General features: G+C 36.3%; 1 protein-coding gene across 50 annotated transcripts in view; it reads right to left on the reverse strand.

Annotated features, from left to right (window-relative positions):
* Positions 1–15,209, reverse strand: part of LOC121665608 (hornerin-like) — a 46,125-nt gene that overhangs the window by 2,909 nt on the left and 28,007 nt on the right. For 14 of the 50 annotated variants that reach the window (XM_042030048.1, XM_042030047.1, XM_042030027.1 and 11 more), the window contains 27 exons: positions 15,118–15,156; positions 14,734–14,775; positions 14,593–14,631; positions 14,152–14,193; positions 14,011–14,049; positions 13,842–13,886; positions 13,332–13,373; positions 12,672–12,710; positions 11,623–11,661; positions 10,901–10,939; positions 10,625–10,663; positions 10,322–10,360; positions 10,022–10,060; positions 9,282–9,311; positions 7,852–7,893; positions 7,299–7,337; positions 6,222–6,260; positions 5,823–5,861; positions 5,401–5,439; positions 4,757–4,795; positions 4,295–4,333; positions 3,912–3,947; positions 3,149–3,178; positions 2,191–2,226; positions 1,801–1,836; positions 726–764; positions 241–279 (listed from right to left, as the gene is read on the reverse strand). In XM_042030048.1, the coding sequence (XP_041885982.1) occupies positions 241–279; positions 726–764; positions 1,801–1,836; positions 2,191–2,226; positions 3,149–3,178; positions 3,912–3,947; positions 4,295–4,333; positions 4,757–4,795; positions 5,401–5,439; positions 5,823–5,861; positions 6,222–6,260; positions 7,299–7,337; positions 7,852–7,893; positions 9,282–9,311; positions 10,022–10,060; positions 10,322–10,360; positions 10,625–10,663; positions 10,901–10,939; positions 11,623–11,661; positions 12,672–12,710; positions 13,332–13,373; positions 13,842–13,886; positions 14,011–14,049; positions 14,152–14,193; positions 14,593–14,631; positions 14,734–14,775; positions 15,118–15,156 (1,044 nt within the window). The remainder of the gene's footprint in view (positions 1–240; positions 280–725; positions 765–1,800; positions 1,837–2,190; positions 2,227–3,148; positions 3,179–3,911; positions 3,948–4,294; positions 4,334–4,756; positions 4,796–5,400; positions 5,440–5,822; positions 5,862–6,221; positions 6,261–7,298; positions 7,338–7,851; positions 7,894–9,281; positions 9,312–10,021; positions 10,061–10,321; positions 10,361–10,624; positions 10,664–10,900; positions 10,940–11,622; positions 11,662–12,671; positions 12,711–13,331; positions 13,374–13,841; positions 13,887–14,010; positions 14,050–14,151; positions 14,194–14,592; positions 14,632–14,733; positions 14,776–15,117; positions 15,157–15,209) is intronic. The other 36 variants (XM_042030063.1, XM_042030074.1, XM_042030071.1 and 33 more) reach the window with 32 other exon arrangements.

Below are 15,209 nucleotides of genomic sequence, written 5' to 3' on the forward strand. Positions count from 1 at the left end.
ATTCTGTGATTACTAGAAGTTCAGCTACATAGTAAAGTGCTGTCTCAAAACCATGAACTGTGTGAAAATAAATACTGCGTTTGCATTTGTTGAGAATATCCCAGAGAAGTAAATCATGTGACACTCTTTGCATATTAAAGTAATTCTCAGAAAACTGTCTAGTCCATAACTAACTAGATATAGGTTTTTGAACGGGCGTATAAGAAAAAAGAAAGGTAAATTTGATTGGTTTGTACTTACTGGTTTACCATGTGGTCGGCCTCCAGAAGGTCTGCCTCCCTGTGAGAAGGCAATCAAACTTGTATTAACTGAATGAAAGATCTTCTATCACTGTCTTGAGACAATTTCTGCAGTACTTAGGACAAGCTTATTTGGGTGTTCTTTGAACAGAAAAAAGTAAATGAGCTACCTAAAATTTACACTCTGTACTACACACCACAACAATGGCAACTTGAATCAAGAAAGCAGTGTTATGAAATAGAGCCTGGCAACTACAGTATGTTCAGAGGAATGTTTTACACAGAGCAGTAACTCTACTATAGAGTAATTTTAACCAAATTTTTTATTCACCTTACTGAAATGACTCCGATCTGTATTACCTCCACTGTTTAAACTTATTAAAAGGGCCAAATTAGTGCATCTTTCAGCATCAAGTAACTGACCTGATCGAGAAGGTATGTTAGGGAAGAGTTAGGAGTGATGGGATGGAAAGAGAATATACTCACCTGCCCACCATACTGGCTGCTTCCTGAGGGATAAGATCCCTATTAAAAAAAATTACAGAAAATGAACAGCAGTTACTTTTTTTTTTCTGGGCAGAATGGAACATCACAGGACTCTTGACATGAGATCTCAGTAATAATCTGGAAAGTATATTAATCTAAAAAGATGTAGTGAAAGACTTCTGACTTAATGCCTCTAAGTTCCTCAACAGCTGAAAGTAGTAAACTGGACAAACAGGCACAAAACACCTGCTAAGACTGTTCTGTTACATAAATAAATGGATCACAAGAGTCTTACATATAGCTCTGTTAAAGAGAAAAAAATAATCGACTTTATTTGTGATTTTTTGCTATGTCAGACGTGTTCAGAGAGCATCGTGTATTATTGTAAAAAGAGATAATTTGGGAAAAAAATTGATTTGCAGCTGTTAAAAATCGTCTCTGTTCTACATAAGATTTTATTTTTATAAGATCTTTTTAATAGAGTGATACTGAACTCCAATGCTTGCCAGTGGAGTAAAAAGAAATTATTTTTTTTAGTATGGTAGAGTGAGACATTGCAAACACAGTAATACTAATGAAAAATAAGCTCCATCTTATGAATTTGTCATCCATTTCATCTGTCAGCTATTTGCACTAGTAACATTTCTGTATCAGTGGCAAACAGTCTGCATATGGCACATGCTTAACAGGAAGACTTGAGTTGAAGCTGAAGAAGAAAATAGTATTATTGTCTGCAACACACCAGAATTTATATTTTTAAAGCAGTATCTACTGCTATATTTTGTCTCAAATTTTCCAAGTATTTCATGTAAACATAAAAAGGGTTAATTAAAATAATCACTTGAGATAAGAGGCATTCTGACATAAAACAACTAGAATTATGATCTATGGAATTTCTTTAAATGGAAATTTGTTTGTGCTACTCCATTTCAGCTACTGAGCAACAGTCCCTGTTTTCAAATATTTATTAAGAGGCAAACGACTCTAAAAAACTGTCAGTAATTGCACTACATGATATTTTTCATTTAATAAATTGCAAGTAGAAAGATCTTGAAAACAAAGAAAAGTAGCTTGCCTGTCCGCCATACTGATTGCTTCCAGAATATGAGCCCTGTAAAAAGAATGCAAAATTTTGATAAATACTTTTTTTAATAGCATCAAAAATTTTAAATGGCAAAAAAAAAAAAAATCCTGGACCTCATATAAATCATACTGATGACACTGATAGTAAGTAAGAAAGCTTCTATAATTACAGAGTAAAATTTTGGCTTTTGTATATAGAAGGATATAACTGAAATGACTATAGTGATTGAATAAAAGCTCCATGCACTCCCTGGAATTATTGTACCTATCTCTGTGACTAAACTGAACTCAATATTTAATGCCTTCTGGGCAAATATGACACCTGAGCCATGTTTATTCCTGAGGAACTAATCTGTGTAAATGTTAGAGACAAACTGCCTACCTGTCCACCATGGTAATTGGTTCCTGTGAAAGAGCCCTGTATTCAACAGAAACAGCAATGTTTACTCTGTATTAACTTCAATGTCACAAGAGGAAAACCAAGAGAACATATTGGCCTATGGCAATGATCAAGTCATTTACACTGATTACTACTATTCTGATTCATCTTGACTTGTATGTCAAGTAATATATATGTGTGTATATATAATGTATATATAAATTATTATTATTATAATTTCTATTTATATAAATTCTAATTTGTATGTTGTTTTCAGCACTTTTGAGTCTCAGAATTGGCATATATTCCATGAGTTGTATTACTCGGGCATGTCATTTTGCTTGATTACACAGACCAAGAAAGAGAAGTAGTCATCCAAGCAATTTTGACTCTACTGAAAAAAACAGGTAACTGAACCCTCCTTTGGAGGTAAATTAACTTGATCTCAGCAAAACAGTGGGGGGATTTTGTATGTTTGGGGTTTTTTGGGTTTTTTTTCAGGAATTTACAAAGAAATAGGAAATATACTAATTAGACAGAAAAATGGAAATAGCTTTAACTTTTCCAAATGTGTTGCTCTGCTCCATTCTGAAAGCATTTGGAGCCAAGATTTTAGATCTAAGTTTCACTAGTTTAATCATACTGTTAATAACTATCATAACAGCAAAGTCCAAAACCCAACAGGTCTGCTATGAGATATTTGGGAAACAGATTCTTAAAAAAGTCCCAGGCCTGTCTTACAAACTGAGTAGCTAGTTTTGAATACAATACTATGGTTGCAAGTCATTTAATATTTTTGTTTTTAGCAGATTCAAAATTGCTCATTTTAGCATAATGTGGAAAAAGCTTTCATCATACACAGAACTTCACAGACAGAATTACTTCAAGAAATGGAGTTCCTTGGGAATTTTCCAGTATGTGTACATACTATGAGAAATATATAAAGACAAAGAATACTTACTGAACCTCCACCGGGGCACACACACCCACCCTGTACAAAACACAACCAAACTTACTTTCCTGGATCTGTGATTGGAATAGGCCTCTGAATTAGTTACAACTCACATTCTGCTACTGTAAGAAAATGGACTATAAAGCACTGCTCAGAAACTTACCAAGCTCCACTTAAAAAGGTAGTTTCTTTCTCCCTTCGCTGCCCTTTTAGGCTAGCTGTGCACTTACTGATCAAGTTTTTAAATAGAATCTTCTAATTTCTCATTTAAAATTTACAGTAAAAACCTAGTCACCAAAAGGGTGAGTAAAAAATTCTGAATACTAATACAGATTTTATTTTTTTTTCCCTTGAGGAGATCAGAGCACCTAGAATTTTGCCAAGGAAGTGGTCACAGCACCAAGCCTGTCAGAATTCAAGAAGCATTTGGACAATGCCCTCAGACACATGGTGTCATTCTTGGGTGTCCTGCATAGGGCCAGGAGCTGGACAGGATCCTGATGGATCCCTTCCAACTCAGCAAACTCTATGATTCTATGAATGCATACAGCGCTCTTCAGATGACTTCCAGTGGAGGCCTATTAGGTAACTTCTACTCTGATAAAGCTTAGGGAGAGGTGGCCAGGGGTTCACTATTTGGTGTCTCACTTTCCACATTCAATCTGAATGAAATGTGTGATGGGAAACAGTTCTTGTGAAGGAAAGTTATACAAAGCAATTTGTGAGTATATGACACTAGCAGAACTGAACAGTAGAGAGGAAAAAAGCTTACCTGTCCACCAGATTGTCTGACTCCTGAAGAAAAGCCCTGGAAAAGATTAGTAACTTAATTACTTCTGTGTTACTGGGTAGCCTTTTCACTTGTTCTCTGTTGTTGTCAGTCTTTCAAATTGCTTGCATTTAAACATTGCACAAAAAAATTGGCTTTCTTAAACCATGATATGTTGAAGAAACATTTCCATGCCACAGGCCCCTGTATCATTTGCTCTTAACATGATCTGAAATACCAGACAGACTCCTACTCAGCAATCCTCAGTCAGTCTGGCTTAAAGCCATTCTATCTTACAATGTTCCTTTTTTTGCAAAAAATATGGGTCTGTTTTCCTGATGAACTGTGTACCCAAACTACAAATACCATGAAAGGAGAAGTTTTACCTGTCCACTGTACTGGCTGCTTCCTGAAGAAGCTATACCCTAAAGAAATGAGAAACCATTTATATTTGTTGCACATTCTTTAACTTACAACCTGTCACAGAAAAACACACTTTCATTTGTCTTCCATGGATTTAAGTGCCCCAGGGACATGAACATTTACTTTATAACAACACTGAAATCCACAGGCCTTTACAGTGGCTGCAGTTTAAACAGAACAATGATGTTTGAATCAAAGTCAGCTTCAGGCAGGTGTGAGTAGTGCTGCTGCCCTACTTTACAGCAGCCTTGTGTGTTTTGCTTATGTGAGTGGGCTGACACAGCAGAAAGTCAGATCTATTCTGCCTAAACACTGTTTTGGTGTAAGACACCCCTTCAAAAAATATTCTGTTTTTCACAAACCTCCCCCCCCCAAACCAGTGAACAATGGAAAAAACAACTCATAAACAGAAAAACAATTCTCACCTGTCCTCCATAATGGCTGCCACCTGGTAAAGATGGATCCTGAAGCAAAGGTGCCAATTATTTCTCAAATCAGAAAGCTTCTTAAAGAGCTTTTTAAAGAAACACTATTTTTGCCTCTTTTGCACAATGACAAATTACAGGAAGATAAACACTCAGCCTATTGCTTTATGTGTCACCCCATACTAGAGGCTATACCTCTAGGCAGCACTGGGAACCCTATCCCTCATCTTTCACTTCACAGGGGCATGGAACTCCTCTTAGCAACTCCTCACCCTCTCCCCTCTTCCAATTAGAAACCATACTGCTTCTCAGACACCAACTCTGATTCTGCATTTTGCTGATGGAAATGAGGTAGAGAAGGGATAAATCTGCTTCCAGCCACTCCTTACTCTTAGAGCTAAGAAACCTTGACAACAGCAGGGCAGGTTGGAGGGTCGAACAAGATCAGAACTGCATTTAATACAACAAAAGCAGCAGATCTCCATAGTGTTTGTATTGCTTCAGATCATACATCTTTAGATACCTATCTATTATCAGATGAACAGAGTTTTCACAAAATATTTTTTTCAGTCAATATAGAAGAAGCAATTTTTGATGTAGAAACTGTATGTTAGAATAAGAACTACACAGGAAGAGATTCTCACCTGTCCTCCATACTGGCTGCCTCCTGAAGAAGGTGACCCCTGAACAAAAAAGAATTAAATGACCTCTATATCCATGTCATAGTACCCCTTTAAACCATGTTCCATATGAAGGAGTAGCCAGTTTCTTTCACCGCAGAACTGTGTGTGTACCAAACCAGACTGTGCCAAAATGGGTGAAACTCATCTGCATTTACCATGATGCATGAGAAATTCCATCTTAAAAACTCTTCTGTGGCTTGGTATCACATACATGTATAACCATTATATACTTAGCAACAAATTAGATAAAAAATGGACAGAAACCCCCAAACCAAACCCCAATCTCCTTAAAATGTTCTTTTACACAGAGAACTACCAAATCTCTTTGATAAAGTAGCAAGGGAAGAATGCAAGGAAATAGAATACAAGGGAAAAATACTCACCTGTCCACCATATTGGCTGCCTCCTGAGGAAGGTGAACCCTGAAAATAAACAAAAAGTGGAAACTGAAACTTTTTTATACCTATTTCATAGACTCATAGAATCATTTAATGAGGCTTTAAAAATTCTGGTTAGTTTCATTAAGTACTGATATATTTCAGAGGCATGATGTCTAGTCCTGCAAATTTCAGGAGTCAATTGAGTCAACCATATATTTCACATTCTATTTTTTCTTAGTCTTGGATAATGATCTTTATCTGAACTTGTTTTGTTTAATCACAGTAGCATCCAAACACTACAGAGTAAGATTTACTGAAAAGATTTTAGATTAAATTAAAGCTAAGACAGACAGACAGGTGGACAATAAATGAACTACAAAAATGGGGACTATTAATGCTTACTTGTCCACCATACTGGCTGCCTCCATAAGAAGATGACTCCTGGAAAAAAATTGATAATTAGTTATTTCTTAATATCTAATTACTGAAAAGAAGTGGCAAAGACATCTACATTTTGTTATTTGAATGTTTGTGTATAATTATCCCAGAATAAACTCTGTGGTTTTTGTCTTTCTCCAGTTCACAATATTATTACAGAGTATAGACCACTGTCAAATTTCTTGAGGTCCTTAATATGAGTCAAATATTTATAAAACAAATATATAATATAAAATATTAAAAAGTAAGAGCTTATGTGTCCTCCATACTGGCTAGCTCCAGAGGAATATGAATCCTGTAAAGAATACCAGATGAGTGAATTACCTGCAGTAGGATTTCCTTAAAGCAAAACATGACTCTGCCAGGACAACAGGAGCATGAGAACAAGGTAAGAGTGAAGGCAGGTGAGCAGGATTTTCAGAATGCTTTAATAACTATAATTTAAGTTGAGCAAGGTAAATTGGGAAAATACCTGAGATCCTTAGCAAGGGTGGACAGCAAAGACCTAGTGCTTTGTTTGTATGACATGTTGGAAAGGTTAAAGTGCCATTCTTTCCAGTTCTTTCTCTGCTCATTTCTGAAGAGTGGCTTTTTTTTTTTATTTGGAAAGCTGAATGCTGGGCCAGAGCTAGCAGTAAAATATTGGCTACCTAACAGGACTCTGAAAACCAAACTAAGAAAATTTACTGAAACTTCATACAATAAGAGGTCTCTTTAAAGAGGGGAGATTGGATTTGTTTTTCTTCATAGTGGAATTAGGTCAAATAGGAATAAAAAATGATGCATTTTGATTCATTCTTTCCCCATGCGTATTTTTTTTGTGAGCTTCATTTTGCAAGTTTCCCAAAACAAGGGTAGTTTTTGCTAAAAAACCCATTGTTGTAATTTTTTGTCCATATCTAACCCAGTGATGAATTTCATTTCCTGAGCTTTTGCTCTTTTTACCCAGTTCCCATATAAAAACTGAACTTAATTGACTGAATGAATAACCATTGTTTTCAGAAGTGGCAAACTGTCTCTCCTTTTGGAATGAGTGCTTACTTGGCTATTGTACTGGCTGCCTCCAGAAGAAGATGAGTCCTGGGGAAAAAAACAAACAAACCAAAACAACCAGTTATTTTGGTCTAAAAGAAGTATTTTGAAGCAAAACTTCTCGAAAGATAGTAGTACATAAATACTAATACTAAACTTTCTTGCAGTAAATGATCTAAGAGGAATACAATCACATAAATCATTGTTCTTGGGGGATATTTTTACATAATTCCAAGGAAGCCAATGGAATTGGCTCCCAAAGTAAATATTTATACTGGTATCTACCTGTGTTTGTGACAATATTTTTCATTGTAAGACTTCTCTTTGAATGAAAACTGTTTCAAATGGAAAGAGAAACTGGGAGCGCTGCATGAATGTCTTGTGTATATTTTTTAGTTACAATTAAAAAGAATGTCCTGTGTGTATTTTTAATTGTACCTAAAGTAGGTTATTTTCACAAGTGTATGACTTCTATTAGGCACTGACTCTTTTTATCCTCTCTGGCCACTAAATTGATAAAGCAAACAGAGGACACACTTAAAAGCTAATGAACATTGCTTACATTTGCAGAGGAATCACTTCTGACTAAAGAAGGGGATCCGCCCTAGAAAGGAAAAAATAAAAGGAAAATTAGCCTTTGTCTTTGATCATAAACTAGAAATTAAACAAAACCTTAGAATGCCTGTTCTATGGCATTTCAAAGGAAGAATATCCCAGCCTGAAATTAATTACACTTACACTTATTTTTAGCAATTTGCCAAGAGAGAAAAAACCCCTTTTTTTGGCCCAGAAGATCATAAATCGTGAAGTATCATATTATATCTACCCATAACTCATTGCCTAGGATATAAGAGTATTACCCAAGGTGCAGGAATGTCCTTTACATGCTACATGTGGATTGACCACATATGATCTGCCTTAGAAAGCAGGGATTACCCTGTTTCATAGTCCTTAAATAATTTCATATGGACTTAAAAGCACAAGTGAGAAGTAACTCAGTTTTTGTTTTTGTTTTAAATTTGGTAAACATTGATTTTTGATACAAATATTTGACTTGGTATTATTTTAGCTTCCTTTCATGATAGATCTTTTGTCAATCAATTCTGCTATTTAATGCAGTCTTTTGGGTTTTTTTGAGAAGAGGCACACATCTCTGTAAATACTGTATGGTAACTGACATCACTGCTCAGAGAATGCAACTCACTGCCAGCTTTGGGGCTTCCTGGCTTTTATAAGAAATAATGCAGCCAGCAGCAGTAGGAAAGTGATTGTCCCCCTACACTGAGGGGGGACTGATGAGGCTGCCACCTTGAATCCTCTGTTCACTTTTGGGCCCCTCACTACAAGAAGGACATTGAGGTGTGGGATTGTGTCCAAAAATGGCAATGGAGCTGGTGAAGGGTCTGGAGTACAAGCTGTGTGAGGAGCAGCTGAAGGTGCTGGGGTTGTTTAGCCTGGACAAAAGGAGGCTCAGGAGGGACCTTATTGCTCTCTACAGCTCCCTGAAAGGAGCTGTAGCCAGGTGGGGGTTGGTCCCTCTTTCAAGTAACAAGCAATAAAACAAGAGGAAAAGGCCTTGAGCTGCTCCAAGGGAGGCTTAGATTGGATTTCAAGAAACAATTTCTTCACTGAAAGGATTATCAAGCACTGAACAGGCTGCTGGGGAAGGGGCTGAGTCACCACCCCCAGAGGTATTTAAAAGACATGTACATGTGGCACTTAGGGACATGGTTTAGTGGTGACCTTGGCAGTGCTGAGTTAATGGTTGGACTCAAGGCATTTTCCAACCTAAATGATTCAATAATTCTGTAACACTGAATCTTGGCATAATGAGAAATAACTCCTACCATATCAGAAACATCTAAGTCACCAAAGGAACAATGAATATAAAATTAAGAGTACATTCAAATAAGTAAGTTGGAAATAAATAGGATCTCACATAATTTTCCAGTTAAATAGTTTAGTAAAAGAAAATGTATAATGAGCACTTACAGAACTTCCCCCAGAACAATCACATCCACCCTGTAAAGAATGCAGAAATTATTTAAGATATCAAGGGCACAGGACTGAAGTGGGTTCTAGTTACAACTCAAATTACTTCTACCATCCCAGGCATGCAAACCATAAAGCTACATTCTTAACTGCCCAACTTCTAGAACTGAGTCTATTTCATCCAATGCTACTATTCCTGCAGTTATTGTTCTGAAGGGGCAACGTACTGCTAATTTTTTTGTCTTCAAATTTTCTTACTTACAATTTTTGTGATGTTAGAAACATTACTCATCAAAAGGATGAGTAAAAAATACTGAGTTGTACTACAGAAAGCAATTTTTTTTTTCCTAAACAGGCCAGAGCACCTAGAGTAAATGCAGTACTGTTTCATATTACAGATGATACAGAAAACAGGTGACTTCTACTTTGATAAAACTGACTGTGAGATGGCCAGGAGTTCACCATTCAGTGTCTCACTTTCCACTTTCAATATGCATGAAATTTATTTAGCACCAAAGCAGCTACAGAAACTCAGATGCATGTGCCAAACAGTTACTACTGGCTACTCTGGCTTGCAGGATGTCCAAATGACACAGCAAGAGAAAATAATGTGTTGCTGAGGCTTTGGGCAAAAAGGACTGTGGTGAAGGGAAACAGTTCTTGTGAAGGAAGGATAAGAGAAATAAATTTGAGTGCCTGACACTAGCCCAGCTGAAGACTGTGAAAAAAGAAAATCATACCTGGCCACCAGACTGGCTGCCTCCTGAGGAAGGTGAACCCTATAAATGTTACATTCTCATTTAAAAACTTTGACACGTGCATTTAAATACAAGGTATTGTCTTTTACTCTTTTAACTATGTTTCAAAAGATCTATCAGGTTGAGAATGCAGTTTTATCTATAGAAAGATTAATGAGGATAAAATAAACCACAGAGTAGTCTGGAAACTTAGGTATTACCAATCTGGTAATATTTTCTTGAAATATGTACATTGGGGGCAAAAATGTCTCACAATAACAACAAAGAAAAAAAATTTCCCACCTGCCCACCATACTGGCTGCTTCCAGATGAAGATGAGTCCTGAAAACAATAAAAATACTTTTATTTAAAATATATAAATTAATGCCAAATATTTATTACTTTCATTTTTCCTGGTGTTAAAACATCAGTTAATACATGAATTGTATTTTGACTACTCTGCTTGCATTTGGACTTTTACATAGAGATATATAAGGAAGAATGAATCAATCTTGTTCACAGATTAAAAATTGCTGTAATACAGTATGAGGCCTCAAACTTTTGTATGACAGATACTTGAGATCAATACAAAGATTTAGTATTTACCTGTCCACTGGCATAGCTACCACTTTGAGAAGATGACCCCTGCAAAAAGAAGACCCAATTTATTTTAGTTTGAAATGGTTTCTGGAGAACAAGACTGTTGTACACACACAATTTTTAATTTTTTTATTCAAACAGTTTGCAGTTTGATTTCACAAGACATGATGCCAGATGTCATGATATTCTGGGAAATCAATGGTTTGGTGTAATATACTCATTGGGATAATTTTTAAATAGTGCAGAAGGGAACTGTAAATAATAAATAAAATAGATGCTTACATGTCCACCTGACTGGCTGCCTCCTGGGGAATAAAAATCCTGGAAAAATGTATTGAAATTACATGAAAAAACCAAACCCCCAAAACTGCAAAGATCAGAGTGGAAGATAAACACTCCTTCTTGCTTCTCCACATTCCTTATTTTTCTGTCATGGATTATTCAAGAAAAACAAAAAAAATCTGTTGTCTTTCTGTATAAAACAGCACATGCCCCTTCATGACTAATTGCTCTTTTGGTGGAAGATATTCCTTAGGATACAAGAGTTGGAAGAGTTATATCTCCAACAAAATAATTTATCAGTCTGTGTCGTTAGAATAATTACAGTATGTGCCATGTAAAAATAATAGGAAAAAGGAAGCCTTCATAAGTAAGTCATGCAGCATAACAAAGCAAAGGGCTGCATTTAGAGTAAGTGCTGGACAAATGACGGTATTGAAGCCCTTTGCAGTAAAGCAATGATATAAAAAATGCAAGGACTTGAACAAATTGTGCTGTCACATTTGTGATGTAAGTTTGAGATTCAAGAGCACACCTCAGCATCAGTTGGGATTTCTAGCAGAACTTTAACTCTTTAGCCATACCCTCATTCCCTCTGTGCTTGAGGACTTTCTGTCCCCCACTGGAAGCTGCCTCAGGGTTTCCACACAAGATGAAATTTAGGTGCTGGCAGTTGCCAAGCACTAGGGCTGGCACCTGGCAATACGTAAGGAAAGAGGGCTTACCCGCTCACTCTGGCCGTCACCAGTTGGCAAGGCAGAATCCTAAAAAATATCAGAATCTAGTTATTGCCATGGCAAATACTACTTTTTCTTTCTAAGCAGGGGTGCAATGCAAAGGAAAGTACTGCTTGTGGGGAGGTTGAAGATGTAGGCTGTAGGATAAGCAGTCTACAAGTTCTTTCTCTGCTCATTTCTGGAGAATGGCATTTCTTTATTTTGAAAGCTGAATCCTGATATAGTGAAATAAAGGAATGAGATCATATCTCAATCTATTTTATTTCCTCTAGAATGTTTCAGTGAAAAACATCAGCATTTGGAAAGCTGTCTTGATTTTTTAAGACCAAGATGTGGTGCATATCTACTGTTATACCTTAGTTTCTTTCAGAGGGGTTTTTGGGCCCTCTGTAGTATCATATTTTAGCTTTCTTGAATATCCATAAGAAGATTTTGATATAGAAACTGCATTGAAGCTATTGACACAGTATACTTGTGACTAAAGTGCACAGCTGAGTTTATAATTATTTGCACAGAGCAATTTCCTACTAACGAGGACCCTGGAAAACACTTTAAAATTGTGAAGTTTTATAAACAGCTTCAGCAGAATTATTAGGAAATACACTTTAGTCAGGAGAAAAAGCATCTTCCTAGGAAAAGCAGGCAGTTTTCACCACACTATATGAAAACAGACCATTCCTATGCAATATATAGATGAAGGAACTTGAGTCTTACATATCTGGCATTGGCAAAACAAACTAAGTGTAGCACAAATTGGGGATGGAAAGAGCGAAGTAGTCATATACTAATATTGAGTTTTGATGGAAATTGTGAAATAAAAAGAGCTTTCTTTTTAATTGCTACTTCTAATAACCAATTCAAAAAATGTTAGATTGTTAGAAGTCAGAACTGTTGTAACTGCAATTTTAATTTGTGAAGCCCTTATCATGCATAGCACAATCATGTGACACCAGATAAGGTAAAGGTCCATGTAAGCATCTAGATACTTTAAAAGGTAGTGAATTATGATATTGATATTGTTGAGAATAACTGCTTACACTATCTTCAGTTTCACTGCCTCCGATGGAAAGTGAATCCTGTAAAATGAAAACCATTTATTTTTATATAAAAGGACTCTTACATGCTTTTAATTGTGGAGAATATAAAATAGAAGAATAAAGCTAACTAACTGCTTAGAATCTCCAATTTTACCTAAGCTAGGGAATGTGCAAAAAAAGAAAAAATATGTAACTTTATCTGTTGCTTAAGCAGAAGAGGCTGGAAAAAGCCCCCTCCTTGCAAACATGCATTTTTATAAGGAAAAACTTTTCAATGAAGTTAATTTGCAAAGCTTTAATTCTTTATATTCAAAAATCCCATTTTTTAAACTTTCAACAGCTTCTGCATAAGTAAGGTGTGTAAAAGTAAATGTACAAAATATTTTCCTTTTGAATGAGGAAATGTTATGCTAATGCATAAACAATAAAGTACTTAAAGCATTGAATAGTCACAGGGCACAGTTAAAAACAGCATACATAGTGCATCATGTTCTCTACATTATGGAAACATTTTAAGTTGCTACAAAAATAAAGAGAAACAAAAGTTAAAATGGCATTTTTGTGGTCGTGGTCACTTAAAAGTAACTGAAACATAGAACCCAGGACACATAAGAACCAATACAGCAAGCTTAAGCTTTTGATGTAGGAGACAATATTTACCTGGCCATAAGCGTCAGAACCACTGTATGTGGAAGATCCACCCTGTTCAGAAAACATAAATGATTTTCATATTGCAAACAGACTCTTTTTTTTTGGACGCTTACTGTAGGGATCTCCTTCTTGGCAGATTTAAAAATATGATTATTTACTTAGTTATCAGAATGGTTAGGCAACTCAGAGTTATGTCCCTGCAAAACACTAATGTAACATACTTTTTAACTCAAATTCTAACTCCACTTTTGAAGAGACCTTTATCTTACAGGTAATTCAAAGCTAGCATTTTTGAGAAGAATAAGCCATAAAGGTTGGATGCATCCCACCTTTTACTCCCCTATAAACTTCCAGACTACTTAGTTAAAAATATATACAAATTTACTTATTCCTCAAAGAAAAGACCACTTTCATTAGAATGTAGTGAGAGCCAAAATACAGATATAGCTGTATATTTACTTCACTCAGAGTATTGGCCCTCAGCAACATTTACACAAAGAGAAAAAAAAGAGTATTTACCTGACCATAGGATTCACTGCTGCCATCATAAGCAGAAGACCCTCCCTGAACAGAAAATAAAAAAGGCTGATTAATTTGATTCTCCCAAGAAAGTGTTTTCAATCATTCAAGGACACAATAGGAGTGAAAATAAAAGAAGTCTGTTATCTCTACAAACAAGAACAGCTACCTGTCCGTAAGATCCACCAGGATAGAAGGAAGGCCCTCCCTGCAAAGAAAACATAGAAATTTACTGGTTTGTAGTTGAATTGTTTTCTCAAAGAATACTTTTAGTCTGCTCCTATGCAGGCACAGTGACCAGAATATTTACCTGATTACCGTAGTAAGAACTGTGGGACGAACCTGGGCCACCCTGAAAGAAAAGCACAGACCAGCTATTTTCTTGCAGATGAGAGTTTAAATACCTGCATACCTGGTTCTCACTTTATAGCCTGTCTCCCAGTTTTAAGCTAATTTTTAGGTGCCTAAATAAAACTCAAGACCATCATTGTTAAAGTGGAAGAAATCCGGCAGCAATTTTCTTAGCCTGCTGAAACTTGAATTCTGCAAAGAAACTGCAAAGACCATTCTGTACTGTTCCCTGTGAAGCTGCTCACCACCGGGTTACATCAGGGTTAATTTAAGTTTTCTGCTCTAGAGGACAACAGTTGGGTCTGTATTACACTATGTCATAGCACCCACAATATTGGGGGTGAAGGAACCAGGAGGATGGGAGTCTGTATTATCCTGGTGAGAGAGGAAGAACAACTACCTGTCCATAGGATCCTCCAGGATAGAAGAAGGGCCCTCCCTGTGCAGAAGACAGAATGGGTTACTGGTTTATATCTGGCTACTCCTTCAGGGAAGGTTTCAGATGGAACTTCTGAATAGGGCATTTTAACTGAATGTTTACCTGGTTACCAGAATATGTGCTGTATGAAGAACCTGGAGCTCCCTGAAATGAAAACATAAACTAGCTATTTTCTTGCAAACCGGATGGTGGAAATACCAAGGTATCAGAATCTCACTCAAGGCCAATACTGTTGAACAAGAAGGGACTATTTATCACTAATTTTTTTAGTTAGATGAAAGATCATTTCATGAAAGTTGTAAGCATAAGTGTGTCTTTTTCTCTAACAGATTTCATGTGGTAAGGTACAAACAGCTGATATAATTCTTAGGTGTTATTATAGACTCAGCTTTTGGGTGTTGTATTTCACAACAGCCATTACACGGGGAATATAGAAAAGAAGATAAAAGAAGTCTGTTATCTCTACAAACAAGAAAGAACACCTACCTGTCCGTAAGATCCACCAGGATAGAAGGAAGGCCCTCCCTGCAGAGAAAACATAGAAATTTACTGGTTTGTAGTTGAATTGTTTTCTCAAA

The sequence above is a fragment of the Corvus kubaryi genome, unplaced genomic scaffold (assembly GCF_017639235.1).
Source record: "Corvus kubaryi isolate FWS band 111438036 unplaced genomic scaffold, C.kubaryi_AGA036_p1.0 37334, whole genome shotgun sequence".
Lineage (NCBI taxonomy): Eukaryota > Metazoa > Chordata > Aves > Passeriformes > Corvidae > Corvus > Corvus kubaryi.